Source organism: Coenobita brevimanus, chromosome 26 (genome assembly GCF_032717465.1).
Source record: "Coenobita brevimanus isolate Jiangsu-jjx chromosome 26, ASM3271746v2, whole genome shotgun sequence".
NCBI lineage: Eukaryota > Metazoa > Arthropoda > Malacostraca > Decapoda > Coenobitidae > Coenobita > Coenobita brevimanus.
Window position 1 is genome coordinate 39,053,552 of NC_136979.1, and position 18,372 is coordinate 39,071,923.

At 43.4% G+C, this 18,372-nt stretch overlaps 1 protein-coding gene across 1 annotated transcript in view; it reads left to right on the top strand.

The window, feature by feature from the left end:
* The first annotated feature begins 2,783 nt into the window (after positions 1–2,783).
* LOC145394016 (uncharacterized) overlaps positions 2,784–18,372 on the top strand; it is a 43,682-nt gene continuing 28,093 nt past the window's right edge. The window contains exons 1-7 of the mRNA XM_080267985.1: positions 2,784–2,829; positions 4,603–4,749; positions 10,878–11,201; positions 11,857–12,011; positions 16,318–16,459; positions 17,510–17,640; positions 17,883–18,042. Of these exons, the coding sequence (XP_080124111.1) occupies positions 2,784–2,829; positions 4,603–4,749; positions 10,878–11,201; positions 11,857–12,011; positions 16,318–16,459; positions 17,510–17,640; positions 17,883–18,042 (1,105 nt within the window). The remainder of the gene's footprint in view (positions 2,830–4,602; positions 4,750–10,877; positions 11,202–11,856; positions 12,012–16,317; positions 16,460–17,509; positions 17,641–17,882; positions 18,043–18,372) is intronic.

Consider the following 18,372-nt stretch of genomic DNA (forward strand, 5'->3'; position numbering starts at 1 on the left):
TGGGTGGATATTGATACTGAGGGGAGAAGGTGATATGTAAATGTGGTGAGGTGAATTATTAAGGGGGAATGATAATGTGCAGAGGGAGAGAGAGAGAGAGGGGGGGGGTGAAGTTTAAGTGTGATGGGGTGACTTGTTTACGGTAGGGCTATACTTATAGAGATATACAGATAGATAGATAGGAAGGAATATAGATAAATAGACAAAAAGAGACGAGAGAGAGAGGGGTGGGTGTAGTGGGGAAGTGTAAGTGTGATTGTGTGACTTGTTAAGGGTTTTCTTGTACTGAAGGTGTACAGCAAAGTGGCCACTTTTATTCTGATATCTTCATCCCTCGTGGCCTTAGGAGTCTCCCTAGCAACTCCTTCCTATGAGTTTATTTTCCATGTTGTATGGTGGTGTTCTTTTGTGTGTGTTTTATACGGACTGATTCGTATTAACTCGTTACTACAATGACACGTTCCTTATTTGTTTATTTTAATTTTTTGACTGTCATAGGCGATTTTTTTTTTCCAGCGTAGGAAAGTCTTCTCGACATGAGGGGGGGAGTTATAATCTACGTTATCTTCTCCAGTGCTGGTGGAACTCATAAGTTAAAATGACTGACGATACCAAGTATGCAATAAAAAATCTTAATTGTTCAAAATGGTTGGCAGATTCAGTACGAAGGACCTGTCATAGGCTAAGTAAAAATAGGTTGATTGTAAAAAAAAGAAAAAAAATATTTGTAATGAAGCATTGAAACAAACAGTCATACCATCCAAGGGCTCTCATCAGGGCAGAATTTTCTCCTTTTTGAGTGTCCGCTCGCGTGTGTGCGCGTCTGTGTATATGTATTTTCAGTGAACATCTGCCATCAACTCAGTATCAAGAGCCTGTCGTAGGCTCAGTAAAAATAGGTTGATACTAAAAAAAGTATTCGTAATGAAGCATTAAAAGAAATATACAGTCTTAAATTCAAGGGTAGGCCTCATTAGGGCAGAATTTTGCAATTTTTTACCTAGCGCACGTGAGCGTTTTCAGTTAACATCACCTCTCCCTTTCTTTTCTTTTCTTTTCTTATATCTTTCTTTTTTTTCAACATCTGCGATCAACAACTCTTTTTACATGTCCAGGGTTCCAACTTCAACTCACATGAATATCACCACTTTCTGAGATTTTCCTTTTTTCCATTTTTTTTTTTTTTTTTTTTATATAATGATATCGTACCCACTTCCCTCCTCAGCCATTTGCATATTACTCCACCAGCATTTCATTTATGTTTCCAATTTTCCCTGATGGTACCCTACTTACCTCCCATCTCTCTGCTTTCCCACCGGACCCTGCTTCTTCCTGTACCTCTGCCTGGCCACAGTAATAACCATAATAAAAGGGCGGAGTGTAATTCCCTCCTAATCCTTTCATTATCACTCCTCAGCCTGCCTCTACCTTCACTTACCCTCCAAAACACCTTGTGGAAAGAAAGTATAATGCGCTCCGGCGTAGGTGGTTGTGGGAATATTATTTTTGTACAGTATATATTTATGTATGTATGTATGTATGTATAATCTTTTCGGCCTGATGGCTACTTGTAGATGATATTCCTGGTAAGTTCTTTTTTTACTTGATTTTGAAGTATATTCTTATCTGCTTTTATTTCTGTTACGCCAGCCGGTTCTTATTCAGTTTAGGAGAAACTTTTCAGTCTATCTATATGTCTATCTATCTGATGTATATATAATGTGTGTGTGTGTGTATGTGTGTGTGTGTGTGTGAAGTAATTTTGGCATGTGTGCCACGTGAGATGAATGCGTTTGTTTTTGATTTACCTTGTTCCAGCCAGTTTCAGCAAAAATATACTCGTATAGAATATGGATTGGCTGTGGATGCTGTGTATGATCATGATTTTTTTTTTTCACAAGGTACATTGAGCAAATACTGTCCATACACAGTGCGAGGGAGACGTTGGTTCTGTATATGATCCTGATGTATTTGGTTTACTTTCACAGTGCGTATGTCCCCTTCATAGAGGATCTTTTTTCTTTTCCTTTTTTTTTTTTTTTTTTTTTATCTTGCCTTCGTTGACTTTTAAACTTCAGCTTTCACGCACGCACGCACGCACGCACGCACGCACGCACGCACGCACGCACGCACGCACGCACGCACGCACGCACGCACACACACACACACACACACACACACACACACACACACACACACACACACACACACACACACACACACACACACACACACACACACACACACACACACACACACACACACACACACACACACACACACACACACACTCTGCAGAGTACAGGAAGGAGGGTGTTTCTCCTGGGGATATTCGCGGAACCATGTGAATCTGGGTAATGCCTACGATTTTATGGTTATAAAATAACATCTTCCACATTACGGTTCATTCTTACTCGTGTACCACAAAGAGAACTTAGGCTTTGCTGGCGATCTGCCTGGTAACTCACCTGATCCTGATGACGTTGAACTAGTGATACTGTGGCTGACGTGCGTCCTGATATTGTACCCTGGTGACGATGACCTGGTGACAGTGTGGCTGCTGACCAGCGTCTTGGTAATACTGTATACCATTATCGTCAGCAGTTCATTCATACCATACCATCAACATATTATGTTGATGAGACCCTGATTAACTGTCTTAACTGAGCTGCTCATAAAGGCCTGCTGACAGCCTGACACTGATCATTGCTTCCTGGTAACTTATCCTGACCCTGCTGACCTCGACCTAGTGACCTGACCTGATCTACTTTGTTGACGGTGGCATGGTGACCCTGTCTGACCTCGGTGACTTTGCCTTACGTGACCCTGGTGACAGCTGTCGAGTAACCTAACATTATCCTGATGGCGGCAGCCTAGTGGCCTGACATGAACTAAACTGACCTGGCCTAATCCTGTTGACCTAATTTGACCCTAGTGACCTGATTTGACTTACGACGGCAGCCTAGTGCTCTGATGACATGACATGGCCTTGGTGAGTGGATCCTGGTGAAGTACCAGCCTGACCTGACTTGCCACGTCCTGGTGACCGACGTTGCCGTAGCTCGTACCTGGCAGCAGTTCCTCAGGTAGAAGTAATAGGTTTATATTCTTGGACGGATTAGTTAACATTTTGTTTACGACAGGTAGGGAGGCAGGAGAGAGATTTGTCTTGCTTATCCTGTTCTTTCGTTAGCTCATTTTTATTCACTAAAAACAACCTTTTGGCCTTTTCATGATCCAAGAACCTTAGCCAGGTTGTGTTGTGACGAAGTCTGATTATTTTTAGGCAACATTTGTTTGATGTTTTGAAGAATGTTTTACACGTTTATATTTCTCTTTAAAAAGTAGTTATATCAGGTGACATTTTTTAATGTTTTACACTTTTATATTTCATTAAAAAGTTGTCTTTTACTGTTTCCCTTTGTAACTTTTAAGAGTTTGTATTTCGGTTTGAATATTTACGGTAACTACAAGTACTCAGCATTTCAATCACAGTTTTCCGTCACATTGCCATGTTGCATAACTTCTGTCTATCAGAATTCCTTTATTTCCCGAACCACGTTTCTTCATAAATCGCTTCCCAAATTAGTTCGCTCCTAACTTCAACACACAACAGTTGAAGTCCAACTGCTGCAGATTGTTTAATAAATGGAAGTCACCAGTATTCTGGTGTATGTAGTTTATCTATTTTATTTGTTTTTCCTTCCTCAATTCATCATGTGTAGTAAATAATTTTATATATATATATATATATATATATATATATATATATATATATATATATATATATATAAGGTATGTATGGAAGGTTAAGAATGTACTTTGAATATGATATCAATGTATAATGTGTGAATTATAAATGATTGTGTGGCACATTTCACTGAGCATCTGTTGGATAGTTTTGGTTTTGCTCTTTCTCTTCGTTTGTGTCTGGATCCCACTTGAACCCATCTTTTATGTGAGAAATTAGGGTTTGGGTTTGGGTGGATGATGATGATGATGATGATGATGATTTCTCACAAGAAAGCTTTGGTTGAATAGAGAAGCGATCGTTAGCGTGACAAATAAATACCAAGTTATTGTGAGGAGTGACTATATGGGCTGCCCTTGTGACAAGCCTGCTGACCTGGTCTCCTTTACGCAATATTGTCATTGCCCTATTTCCAGGCCAACTCTGCTTACTTAGATAATAACTCCTTGGTACTCAGCCTCACCAGGTTACCTCACCTGCCGGAGGTGGAACACGTGTGAGCATGATGGCATAGTTGGTTTAATTTTACTTGTAAGCATGTTGATATTGTTGCTTTGATTTCGTCTGTAAGCATGTTATCCTTTCCATAGCACATATTCGTGATTAGCGCCGTATTGTAGCGTTGATGTTTTGTTGCCGGTGAATGGCAGAAAAAGACAGTACTGCGGCTGTACATCCTTTCCCTTAACATTTCCTCTAAACTAGCACCAAATCCTTGTGTTTAATCTCGTATTACCCTTCAGTATTTGCAATGGAGTCTTGGCAGTTAAGGATAAACCCGTATCACTAATAATGCCACATGGATTACAAGCCTGTTGTTATATAAAGGTATCCATCTTTTGTATCCTCAGTACCGGTGGAGGGTCTGAGCATAATGGAGGATGAGATTAGCGGCGCCCCCATGCCCCCGCATCACCCCCCGCACCCCCCAGGACACGTCAGGGTGGGGCCCTATCTGGAGGGGGACGTGGCCAGGCTCACCTGTGTCGCCCATGGAGGTGAGTGACGCAGGTACACGGTCACAGCCATGTTTTGTTTTTCCTCTCTAAGCCATCTTTATCTGTCTGTGCCTATTCTGTTTTCTCCATCCGTATGTCTACCTCCAGTCTGTTTATATCGATCTGTCTGTTTACATGTGTATATATGTCCATCAGCAAAACCAAGAGTTAACATGTGCGAGTACACATTCCCTCTTTCTCTCTCTCTCATTACACACACACACACACACACACACACACACACACACACACACACACACACATCTGTCTGTTTACGTGTGTATATATGTCCATCAGCAAAACCAAGAGTTAACATGTGCGAGTACACATTCCCTCTTTCTCTCTCTCTCATTACACACACACACACACACACACACACACACACACATCTGTCTGTTTACATGTGTATATATGTCCATCAGCAAAACCAAGAGTTAACATGTGCGAGTACACATTCCCTCTTTCTCTCTCTCTCATTACACACACACACACACACACACACACACACACACACACACACACACACACACACACACACACACACACACACACACACACACACATCTGTCTGTTTACATGTGTATATATGTCCATCAGCAAAACCAAGAGTTAACATGTGCGAGTACACATTCCCTCTTTCTCTCTCTCTCATTACACACACACACACACACACACACACACACACACACACACACACACACACACACACACACATCTGTCTGTTTACATGTGTATATATGTCCATCGACAAAACCAAGAGTTAACATGTGCGAGTACACATTCCCTCTTTCTCTCTCTCATCACACACACACACACACACACACACACACACACACACACACACACACACACACACACACACACACACACACACACACACACACACACACACACACACACACACACACACATCTGTCTGTTTACATGTGTATATATGTCCATCAGCAAAACCAAGAGTTAACATGTGCGAGTACACATTCCGTCTTTCTGTCTCTCTCATCACACACACACACACACACACACACACACACACACACACATATCTTCACTACTTTTTGTTTTCTTGACTTTGCTTAACCTATAATTTCTTTTTGCATCTCATTTCTCTTCTTTTCTCACCCCTTCTCTTTTGTCACCTCTTCGTCTCTTGTCTCCTCCATTTTAATTTAACTTTTCTTTCGACTGTCCTCTTTTTTGTCTTGCTTTTTCGTGTTTTTCGTCAGCAGGATAAAGAATCGCCCGAAAGAAGGATGGGAAAAGTAATGCATTATTCTCATTTATTACCCACCTCCTTCCGTTATATTATCATCATCCTTTATTTCTCCTTCCTCACCCTTTCCTAACCCTTTCATTGCGACGTCTGATCTAAATTAGTGTATCTACAACACGACAATATTCAAAAATCTTTCTTGTTACTTCCTTCATCTATTTTTTTAATCCCTATGTATGTACCTTTCCTCCCTTACCTTTTCCTATCTTATAACTTCTTCAGTAACGTTTTTTTTTTTCTTTCTTTTTTTCTTTTTCTTTTTTTTTTACTGTTTCCGTCAGATGATTTTAGACGTCTTCCCCCTTTTTCCCCTCGTGTCCATTTCCCTGTATCTGCTTTACTGTGACTGATGCCAAACGATTTTACTCGCCACTGGGAAACCTTTTGCTGTGAAAATTGATCTGGATATATCAAATCAGCAGTTATATATATTTAGAACAGTAGACCTCATTAATCCAGTCTCCATATCCAGTAATGGGACTGTAATTGTGACTGGCGGTGGAAATTTAATTTGGATGGAAATAAAAATCTGGTGTTATTATTTGCTGGAGGGTGAGTGAACGATTTTACAGGTACATTTTCAGCATTAAGGGGAACATGTATGCGTGTGACAGCGGAGGAGAGGAACTGAAGGGGTGGGAGTGACGAGGGACGTTAGAGGAGAGAAAGGTAGAAGAGTAGTATGAGATAAGGAGAGTGAAAGAGGTTGTGAAAAGCACTGATGGTGGGTAGGAGGAGGAGAGAGGAAGGAGGGGCAAAGGAGGGAAAAGACGGAGCGAAAAGGGAGGGCGTTGAGAGGAGGTGAGGGGTGAGAGGAGAGAGAGAGAAATGAGTGACATACAAGAAGAGGAGGGTTGGGGGTGGAGGAAGGAAGATACTGATAAAGAGAGGGGTTAAGGTGTGGCATGATGAGAGATGAGGGAGTAGGAGGTCATGGGTGGTGAGAGGAGAGGAGAGGGGTTGAGTACGGGATGAGAGGCGAAGTGGGGGAGGCTTGTGGATGGAGAGAGAGAGAGACGGGGAGTGTGGTGAGAGGGTTAGGAGAGGGGTAGGGGTGGTGAGAGGTACGGGAGTGAGATGAGTATGGATTGTGAGAGGAAGGGAGTGAGAGAGTGGGGATTGTGAGAGAGGGAGAGTGAAAGGGAAAGGATTGTGCTAGGGTAAAGGTTGTGGGAGGAAGCGAGAGGGTAAACGTTGCTAGAGAGAGAGGGAGTGGGAGGGAAAGGGTTGCGAGAAGGAGGGAGTGAGAGGGTAACGATGTGGGAGGGAAGAAGTGAGAGGAGAGAGTTGTGTGGGAAGTAGTAATGTAAGAGGATGAGATAAAGTGGGGAGGGACCGGGGAATGAGAGGCGAAGGGTGAGGGGTAGGGGTGGTGAGAGGAGGAGGGGGAAGCAGCGCCCCATACTCCCCTCCACCGGGCTTAGGGGTGGGGGAGGGAATGGAGAGGGGCTCAACTTTTCCACTTTAAGGCCATGATGTTTTAGGGGGTATAAGCGGCTTTGAATATTGGAAAAGTGTGTTGGAATAATGTTATGGATGATTTCATTTGTACTCTCGGCAGATTTATCCTTGAAGTATAACCTGCATTGTTTACACCTTCACGACGAGGACGTTAAGCCAAAGCAGAAAATGTTTGTTTGTCCGTAGCAAGATAGGTTATGAAAGACGTACTAGATCAGTGTAGCGTTTTTAACCCCCTTCCCAGTCAGGGGTTTCTCCGGGGCTAAATAAAATCTTCTAGCAGCAGCAGAAATACAATTATATTTACATCATCGCATTGAAGGGGTGAAAAAGAATTCATTCATCATTACTCTCATCGAATACGGAAGCTGAGAATACGTTTTTATTTAGACAGTTGGTGAGAGGAGGCATATCAGCCTTAAATGCAGAGTTTTTTTCATCGAGAGCAGTTTTGTGTTCTTATCCTTTGTCTGTGTTTACTGACAGGCGTAATGAATTTGAGTGGGAGTTGGATGGACAGACGAGAGAGAGAGAGAGAGAGAGAGAGAGAGAGAGTATAACAGGCTGAAGTGAAGGAAAGTGGAGTGGACAGAAGTTTGGGAGGAATAATAGGGTAGAGAAATTGTTAAAGGGAAGGGGCTAGTTAGGGTGAGTGGGATGGATAAGGGTGAGGGAAGGAGAAGGTTTCCCAGCGGTGAGGGAGAGTGAGACTGGGATGTGACTCTTGAGGCGGAATGAAGGTAAGAGTTGGAAAGAAAGGGTGAACAGAGATGATTGGAGTGCTCTGGGAAAATGAAAAGGAGAAGAGAGTCTGCTGGGTAGAGGGAGGGGAAATATGAGTGTATAGGAGTGTGGAGAAGTAAAGAGTGTATGGGAAATATAGGAGAGGAGAATAAGGTGTATAAAGATGAGGGAAGGAGGGTAAGAGTGAGGGAGAAAATTGTGAAAAAAGTTGAGGTGAATGGGATGGGGAAGAGTGAGGGAGGGGAAAATAGGGTGTGTAGGGGTGAAGAGGGATGAACAGGGTGGGTAAGGATGAGGACGGGAGGGGGATGAATGTGGCAAAGTTGTGAAGTGGAGAGTAAAGGGAAGGGAGAGGAAGGGGAGGCAGCGTAGGATGAATGTCCCAACTTTTTGACGTGATGCAGAGAGAGAGAGAGAGAGAGAGAGAGTTGGGGGAGATGGTAACTAACAAGGGATAAAGTTAATGGAAGAGAGAAGATAAAGTGACATGAGGAAGGGAGGAGTGAGGGTGATTGGCAGGAAACAACGTGCCCTCTTTCCAACCTCTATCCCCTCCTCTCATCCCCCCCCCCTTTCTGTCTCTCTCTCTCTCTCTCTCACACAACTCCTCTTCCTCATGCCTCTCCCCTTTCCCATTACTCCTCGTTCTCCCAGTCCTTCCCTCTTTCTCTTCCCTCTCCCTCCTCTCTCCTCTTTCTCGCCTCCTCTCCGCCTCTTTCTTTCTATTCCCCCCTCCCCCACCCCTCCTTTCCTTGCACATCCCATCTCTTTTACTTCTCTCCCCCACCCCCTCAGTCCTTCCCTCCCTCTCTTTTCTCATCTTTACTCCCCTCTCTCCCACTCCTCTGCCTTTCCACTCTCTAATCCGCTCTCCCATCCCTCTCCCTCTACCCCCATTCCCCTTCCTCTCCACTCCCTCCTTCCATTTCCTTTTACCCCCCCCCCCCAGAGTTTGATGCCCCTTCATGAAAACTTAGGGTATATTTACGATACTGAAGTTGGGCTGGCGTGCAGATAACCTAATGCAATTTTTATGATGTGGAATCTTTACAGTCTTGGACAGTCCTACCGACATACAATTTTAGTAACCTATATGGAAGTATTCGTACATACAAATCCCATCTTACCAGCAGTCTCTCTAACGTATTAATGAAAACTTCTTGCATGTACATGACGGGGAATTCTAGTTTGCAATTTTTTTTCTCAGTTATCTGTGGTTAGTACCTTCCCTGTTGTTTACTAAGAAAGATGGTGATGTTGGTTGTGATGATGATCGATTGATGACAATAAAAAGATCTTGGCAGCGTATCAGTATAGGTCGTTTCCGATGATGATGATGATGATGATGATGATGGCTGTGGTGATGATGAGAAGCAGTCAGTCAGTTTAAGTAGTACAGTATTTTGGGCGAAGTTGGAACTTAGTGAGGTATCTTAGAAAATTTCAGGACATTTTTTAATTTTTAATAAGATTTGTGATTATTGACATGTATCGAAAATGACTGACATAGTAAGAGCAAAATGTATCCGTATGGATAACTAAAAACTGAGACTGCTCGTAACGTAGTTTTATTTAATGAATATTATAGTACAAATTATATATGGTTGCATGAATGCGAACCGTAGTATTGAAGATATCAAATTTCTCTCTATTCAGTCAGATGGGATGAACGGTAGTTTATATATGTTGACTATACTGTATGTGGATGATTACTGTGCTGTGACGATCACACTCTGTAGGGATAGTGACAGTGTGTATGGTTGACTTTGTGGTTTCATTTGCATTTATTGACGTGCATAATAAACCCCATAGGCCGTCAGGTAATTACACACACACACACACACACACACACACACACACACACACACACACACACACACACACACACACACACACACACACACACACACACACACACACACACACACACACGATGAAAGAAGTAGTACAGCATATATTTTTTACTTATCACAGGTGGCAGCTATGTACTGCCTGGTCAGGGATATTATGGTGTCCCTTCGGAAAAAGTTTTGACCCTTCTCCAGCCGACCACTTGAAAATTCTTGGCTGCGCTCCGGAATAAGAGAGAGAGAGAGGGAGGGAGAGAGAGAGAGAGAGAGAGAGAGAGAGAGAGAGAGAGAGAATGATCTTCACAATAAGGAAAACATCATACAGACAGTAGATTAAGACGATGACAGTACAGGTTATCAGATTAACAAGTACTCTTATGTGGCTGTTGGCAGTTAAGATAATCTCAGACTACGTCCACGGTAGGTAATGACTCTAGAACCATTAGCAATCGTCCCTAGAGAAATCAGGCAAAGCACGTCTACGGAAATGATATAGAAGGTGGTACTTATGTTTTCTCTTCCTTTGCTTTTTAAATTAACCCTGCCCAATCTTTTCACTTTGAATGAGCATTAGGATGATATGATGATGATGATGATGATGGTGGTGATGATTGTCTCCATTGTTTCTTGATCCTGCCTCTCCTTACCTCTTTAGGTAGGAATTGGGGTTGGAATGATAATGATAATGATGATTTTCTTTTGTTCCTGAATCCTGTCTCACTCCATATTTTTAGTTAGTATTTAGGTTTGGATGCTGCTGCTGCTGCTGATGATGATGATGATGATGCTTTGGTCTCTCTCAGGTCGACCCCGTCCTACAGTTCTTTGGTACCAAGGAGTGCACCTGCTAGACTACCACATGGAGTCAGAAGTCCAAACCACCATCACCACCACACTGCTTCACCCTACCACACTTCCATCCACCACCCCCATCTCACCCTCCACCACAGTCACCAGCATGTCACCCAGTACCACCAGGGGGCCCCCTGAACCCGACCTGGGCCCGTACAACACTGTGACGCTGGGCCCCCTCACACGGAGTCACCTGCACCTGGGCCTGAGGTGTGACGCGCCCAATAGTAACATCACCACACCTGCCACACTCAACGTCACGCTTGACATGAGATGTGAGTAAACCAGAGAGAAGCAGATGAATAAAAAAAATGCATATGTATGTTTAGTAGAATAATGAGAGGTTGAAGCATATCATTTTATGTATGGAAATATGTAAATTGAGTACATATGTAATATATATAGTTATATGTCGGTGTTGATATACCATGTGAAGGGATAGGCGATGTAGCATAGTTTTAATAGTCGCTGCGGATTTTGAAGTTGGGCTTTCTGTTGCGGTAACCACAGATGATTACATTATATAGTACTGTTGAGACAAATCCTTCACAGGTGAAAGTTAACATTGTGATCCTCCAGAATATCTCGGCAGAAGGAAATACCAAAATACAGTCTTGAGCAAAAGTTTGCTGACAGTCATCGTCTAGCACCGTATCCTGTCCTCTGTATTTCTCATTCCTCCACAAAGGACAGACAGTATCCGTCCCTCTCATGCTCTTCCGTCGTCTGCTTCATATTGTTGCCACATAAGAAGAGTTCATGTTATACCTTTTGTTGCCTCAGCCAGCAGAATTGTTGGCGTAATTTTCCTCATCATTGTGCGTTCATTGCAGTAAAAGATTTATTTTTATTTTTTTTTTTTTTTTTTAATGTTGGCCCTCCACTAATTCACTCCTCCCCCTTCCCTTCTTTCTCCTCACGCCGGTCTAGTGCCTCCCTTGAGCGTGCGTATCGTGCCCCTGGCGGAGGGTCACCTGGTGGCCGGGGTGGAGTACGAGGTGAGCTGCGAGGTGGCGGGGTCGGCGCCCCCTCCCGCCATCACATGGCTCCTAGGCGCGCTCACTCTGTCCCCAGCCAGGGTGTCGGTACGTACCCCCGGTTTAGGATTTTTTTTTTTTTCACCTGTCTTGTTTCATCCTTTTCTGTATCACACCGTGCATCATCTCTTGTATTTATAACATCTTCCTTCAGCCCTGTATCTCCGTCCTACATCTGTCATCCATAACCTTGCTTCGTCCATCTCTTCTCTTCGCGTCTCTTCTTCTCTTTCCTTGGGTTGCCACCTCTCCTCTCCTCTCTTCTCTTTTCCTCTCCTCTCCTTTATATGCACTCCAAAGAAGACATTATAATGCCTTCTTAACCGGTGAGAGTGCGACCCTAAAGTCCGTCACGCCGGAGCTGCGAACACAACCATCGTCGTCGTCGTAATTGTCATTGTTTCAACAGCACACTACCATACTGTATACTGAATTGTCCCGAGTCAGTCCCTGTCACATCGTACCGAGTTGCGCTTAGTCATTTCCTGACACACCACCGAGTTGTCCCGAATCATATCCTACCACTTTGTACCAAGTTAATTCCTACCACATTGTATATCGTTCCTACTCCTTAGTACTGCGTTCCTGCCACATCGTTCCTCGTCCCTACCACAATTCATCTCGTTCCAAGCGCACCGAACAGAGTATGTTGGGAGTGAGTGACAGTGCTCATGTGTATTCACCTTGCCACTTCAACTAATTTCAATTAATTCCCCATCCACCGTTCTCGCTCCATGTCTGTCTCTCTGGCTGTGTATATCTGTCTGTCTATCCTTTCTACTAGGTTCTCTCCCCGTCCCTTTGCCCTCTATTCTCCTCTTCTCCTTCCCCCAACCTCCCTCCCTCTTTGTTTACCTCCAGTGTTCCATCCTTCCCTTTCTTTCCTATCCTTTGTCCTCTTCCTCGTCCCTCCATATTATTTTCAGTTATTTTCTTCCCCCTGAAACCTCGTCCCCTGCCGTCTGTTCCTCTTCTCATTTCATCTTTTCTCCTTCTTCGTCTTACTTCCTGTTTTCCTGTTTCTCCTCTCACCTCCTCTTTTCTCCTTCCTCCTCTCTCACTTTCTCTTCTTCCCTTCCTTCTCTCCCACGTCCGCATTTCTCCTTCCTCCCTTCCCTTCCTCTTCACCCTTTCCTCCTCTCACTCACCCTTCCCCCCATCATCCTCTCACTTCATCTTTTCTTGTCCTTTCTCTCACTTATTCGTCTCTTTTTTTCCGTTCCTTATCACACTTCCGCTTTCCACTTCCTCCTTTCACTTCCTTTCCCCTTCCTCCTCTCACTTCATTGTACCTTTTCTTCCTTTACTTTCCTCTTTCCCCCTTCCTCTTCTCACTTCATATTTCACCCCCCTCCTCTCACTTCCTCTCTTTTTTTTTTTTCCATCCTCATCTCACTACTTCTTGTCTTCTTCCTTTCATTTCCCCTTCCCCTTCCCCCTTCCCCTTCTCACTTCCTCCTTCCCCGTCCTCCTCTCACTTCTTCTTTTTCCCTTCCTCATCTCCGGTATCTCTTCTCTTCATCTCACCTCCTCGCCCCTTCTCCCCATACACCCTCCACATCACTTCCTATCCTGCCACACTTCCGCTCCTTCCCAGCGGCTGACTCTCGCCATCCCACTAAAATTTTCACTCCTTTCCAGTCGCATCCCTTTCACATCACTTCTCTTTCCTCCACACTCCCTTCCGCGTTCCTTTTATCTCTTTCACTCTGTCTTTCCTCTCTTCAGCCTCTTCCTCCTCATGTCATACCTATTGTCTCTGTCAAACTCCCGTCGTTCATCATCCACCTTTGACTTTTCGCCCTGACCATTCATATTTGACGTTGCTTCTCTTTCCGTTCCTGTTCATTTCATTTTTATTGCCTCTTCTGTTTTCCTTGTCTACCTTGCATATTATTCCGTCACATACAGCATTCAGTTTAACACTCGTATTTTTCTTGCCCAGGCGTCGATCATATCCCCTTTTCTCTCTCCTGTAGTATTGCCATTTTTCTTCCATTGTATTGCCTTCTCTCGGGCGCTCCCTCACAGTTTCTCATTCTCTCTCTTACTTTGCAGTCATCACTTTACTCTCTGTCCCTTGTGATGTCCTGCATATCCAAACTCCTGTTCTCCACCTCTGCTATTGCCTTCATTACATTCGACACTCACTCGTCATTTCTTTCCAATAAATATTCACTCTTCATTCCTTTCCAATAAACATTCACTCTTCACTCCATTCCAGTAAACATTTACTCTTCATTCCTTTTCATTAAACATTCACTCCTCATTCACTCTTCACGTCCCTCCAATAAACATTCACTTCATTCCTTTCCAGTAAACTTTCACTTCATTCCTTTCCAATAAACATTCACTCTTCATTCCTTTCCAGTCTACTTTCGTCACATTTCGCTCCCCAGTCTCATAACTTCCATCACCGTGTCTCACCTTCCCAGCTTGACATCGTCTCTCCCTGTAACTTTTCACTCCTTCATGCCTCATCCCTACCTCCCCCTCACATCCCTCCAACACCTCCCTCCCCGTCACATCCCTCCTACACCTCATCTCTCTTCCGCTTTCATGCCATCTCCAAGTCATCGCCTCACTGTCTCTCCCCTGTCACGTCCCGTGACTCCTGTGTATTGTCGCAATCAAACTCCCGCCTCCTATTCTACATGCACCTCAGACTCCTCCATCAGTTACGACGTTGTTATTCTTCCATTCCCTGCCTGTCTATTTCCTGGTTATTGAGTCAACTTCTTTTTACTGCCATCCATCTCAGACCATCACATCCTCCATTCAGTTCTGTATTTTCTTTCATCCTTGTGTCATACTTAACTTATCTGTCCTCTACCTTCCAGTACGTTGTCTTGTCTGTCATATATTTCTTATCTTATCGTCACCTCCAACAGTCAGTTCAGTCTATGTTTTTTCTTCCCAGTCTTCCAACTGCCACGCCTCTTCTGTTGTCATCCCGTTGTTTCCATACCTGGAATCTGGTGCTTTTCTCTCCCCCTCCCCCCTCCCCCCCCCCCGCTGTTATTTACATCGACTTAAAAATGCTAGTAAATTTGCAAATTTTTCCCTGATTTGCTACAGAAAAACAAGTATTTTTTATTCTGAAAAATAGTAATTATACGCATTTTACAGTACTGTGATTTTCCATTGAAAAACAATAAATTTTTCCCTTCTGTAAATTTTTGCGATTCCATATGTGGAATGTTTGGCATATAACATAAACACATTAATTCACGGAAATTCCCTTTAAAAATTGGAAGTAAAATTTTAATTTTCTATCATTAGCCATGTAGCGATAATTGGCACAATCTTTTACAGAAATTGCCAGATGCCACGTATCATTTAGCTGTGAGGTGTTTTTACCTTAACATAAATGCATTAATGTTGTTTCCACCAGTAATCATATCCTAATCATGACTACAGTTATGCGTACTTCATGGTTTTCACAAAGTTATTTAGTGTATATGTAAGACACATTTCCATCATCTGGAAACAGAAATGGCAAAGTGGTTAATGTTAGTAGAAGTGTGAATCCATGGGAATAAACACTGCATCGTCCCATTCAGTGCAGCAAATTTCATAATGGTGAGAGAATATATTTTAATTTATATCTGTATCAGAGGGATTGATAATTGGCTACGATAAAAATGCACCACAGTTTTATGTGACTAAAATAGAAGAATACCGGTATATAAAAGCTGTGCGTTTTACAGGAAATTAACTGTAAGAATTTATCGTTATACAGTAATCTGTACAGTTTACAGAAAATTTTGGTAACAGTGATTTAAGTATCCGAGTATTTCCCATAAAATCCACGAATCATTTTTTACAGTACAACCTTAAGTGCATTATGCTTCATCTCCTGTCTTGTACCATTACCTCCATCACTGTTTGGCCGCCCTGTTCTTTCAGTGTACTTACTCACCTGCTAATTTGCATTCCTTCCATTTTCTTACATTCCTCGTCAGAGCTTCGTAATTTATCTTGCTTCGTATTGTACTTTTCATTACTAAAGCGATCAGCATTTCAGCATTTCCTTTACTTTCTTCAGAGTTCAGAAGACATCCACCTTCTATTGCTACCCCGTCGTGACAACTACCAGACCATCCTGACCTGCACTGCGGCAACACCGGGACTCACCACCACATTGTTAACAATTTAATATTTTAACACATCTCCCCTTCCATCATGTCACCTTTAGTGTTGCGTAATGTACTCTCTCCACTAAATGCCAGCATTTCAACATTTATTCATTTTCGTTTTAGAGTTTCCTTCCTTTTTTTTTTTCTTTGCCATCAACATATATCTTTCTATCGATATTAATTTCATCTTTTTTCCTTTTCTGCCTGCCCTTCAGAGCTCCGATGACGGTAACCTAACAACGAGTCACTTGCTTCTGCTGCCCCGTCGTGAGGACCACCAGACCACCCTCACCTGCACTGCGGCAACACCGGGACTCAACACCACTCTCGTACACACCATCACGCTCACCGTATATTGTGAGTACCAGTCACCATACACACCGTCACACTCACCGTACCAGTCACCATACACACGATCACACACACCTTACCAGTCACCATACACACCATCACACTCACCGTACCAGTCACCATAAACACCATCATACTCACCGTACATGGTGAGTACCAGTCACCATACACACCATCACACTCACTGTACATTGTGTTTACCAGTCACTATACACACCATCACACTCACCGTACATTATGAGTACATGTCACCATACACATTATCACACTCACCGTACATTGAATACCTGTCACCATCACACCATACACTGTGAGTACCAGTCACCATGCACACAGTACCGGACTTACGACAGCCAGGGGATTTCCCCCAGTAATTAATAGGTCTACTAATTTTCAAAGTATAGATGCTTGAAAGAGAGAGAGAGAGAGAGAGAGAGAGAGAGAGAGAGAGAGATCGTTATGATCTCTCATATATCTGTATATACCGTATATTACATATTGCCATTGAGAATGAGTGTAGGTCTGTGTAAAAATTAATATTAAATGATATGCTGTATGCTGAAGGAACTGTATGTAATACAGTAATATTTTTCGTGGAGTACCAGTGAAGTTAACTATTGGTTCAGTACATGATGCACGAATTCGGTGTTAAATTATTTGTATACACAAATAGTTTGCAAACTAAAATAAAAGTCAGTGAATAGTTAGTGACAGACAACCAACAGTTGGCAGTTATTTACAGTATGTACTAGATCCTTGGCCACAAGGCGCGCGCGAGCGTGCGTGCGTGCGTGCGTGCGTGCGTGCGTGTGTGTGTGTGTGTGTGTGTGTGTGTGTGTGTGTGTGTGTGTGTGTGTTTTATGTGTCCGACTCTGGGCATAGGCTTCACAGCCTGCTTCTAAGGCCCAGTAGTCCTCCTACACACCATACACCTTTACATGTGTGTGTGTGTGTGTGTGTGTGTGTGTGTGTTAGATACATATTTACAGAGATACGTAACATACCTACCCTGTTGCCAACCCCGTGTGTGTCACTGGGGTGCGTGTTGTCCGGCAGACGCTCCTGTCGCCCGCCTCACGCTGGGGTCGTCACTCAAGAGGGCCAGCATCAAGGAGGGTGACGACGTGTACTTCGAGTGTCACGTCATCGCCAACCCCAGGGTGACCAAAGTGACCTGGAGGCATAACGTGAGACACCACCAGTGTTGTTATTATTATTATTATTATTATTATTATTATTAACATTTTCTTGTTGGTATGTCAGGATATATCATGTTTTTATATACTATAGATTTTAGGTTACCGGTAGTCATATGTATTATGTATTAAAGTAGAGGAAAGGCTTTCATGATGATGATAATGATGAAATTTTGTAATTTAATATAAAGTAATGGTGTTCTCCCACTTCCCTTTCCTCCCCGCGCACCCAGGAGTCGCCTCTGCATCACAACGTCACAGGCGGCGTGATCGTGAGCAACCAGAGTCTAGTGCTGCAGCGGGTGGTGAGGCGGCAGGGTGGGCGGTATTCCTGCCTGGCACATAACACCGTAGCTGCATCACCTTCAAACACACTCACGCTGGAGGTCAAGTGTGAGTACTGGCACGATAAGGAGGAAGCACAAGAACGATTGGGTTGTAGAGAGGGAGGGAGGAAGGGAGGGAAGTAGCTAGGGAATGTAGGCATGTAAGCAAAGAGAGATACATGGGAGTGTGAGTTAAAGCTATGAATGCCGTAGGTACTAAGATGGTAAAACTGAGATTATAGGCCGGGTGCAGGAAGGGAGGTGAAGACTGAGAAAGGGAGGAAAGTGAGAGGGAGGGAGAGTTTCGTGTTGCGGCAGGTGGGGATTTGGGGGGAGGGGAAAGGGGACCTTACTCCTATTAGGCTCACAACATGTTTCGTTATCACACTGATACGAG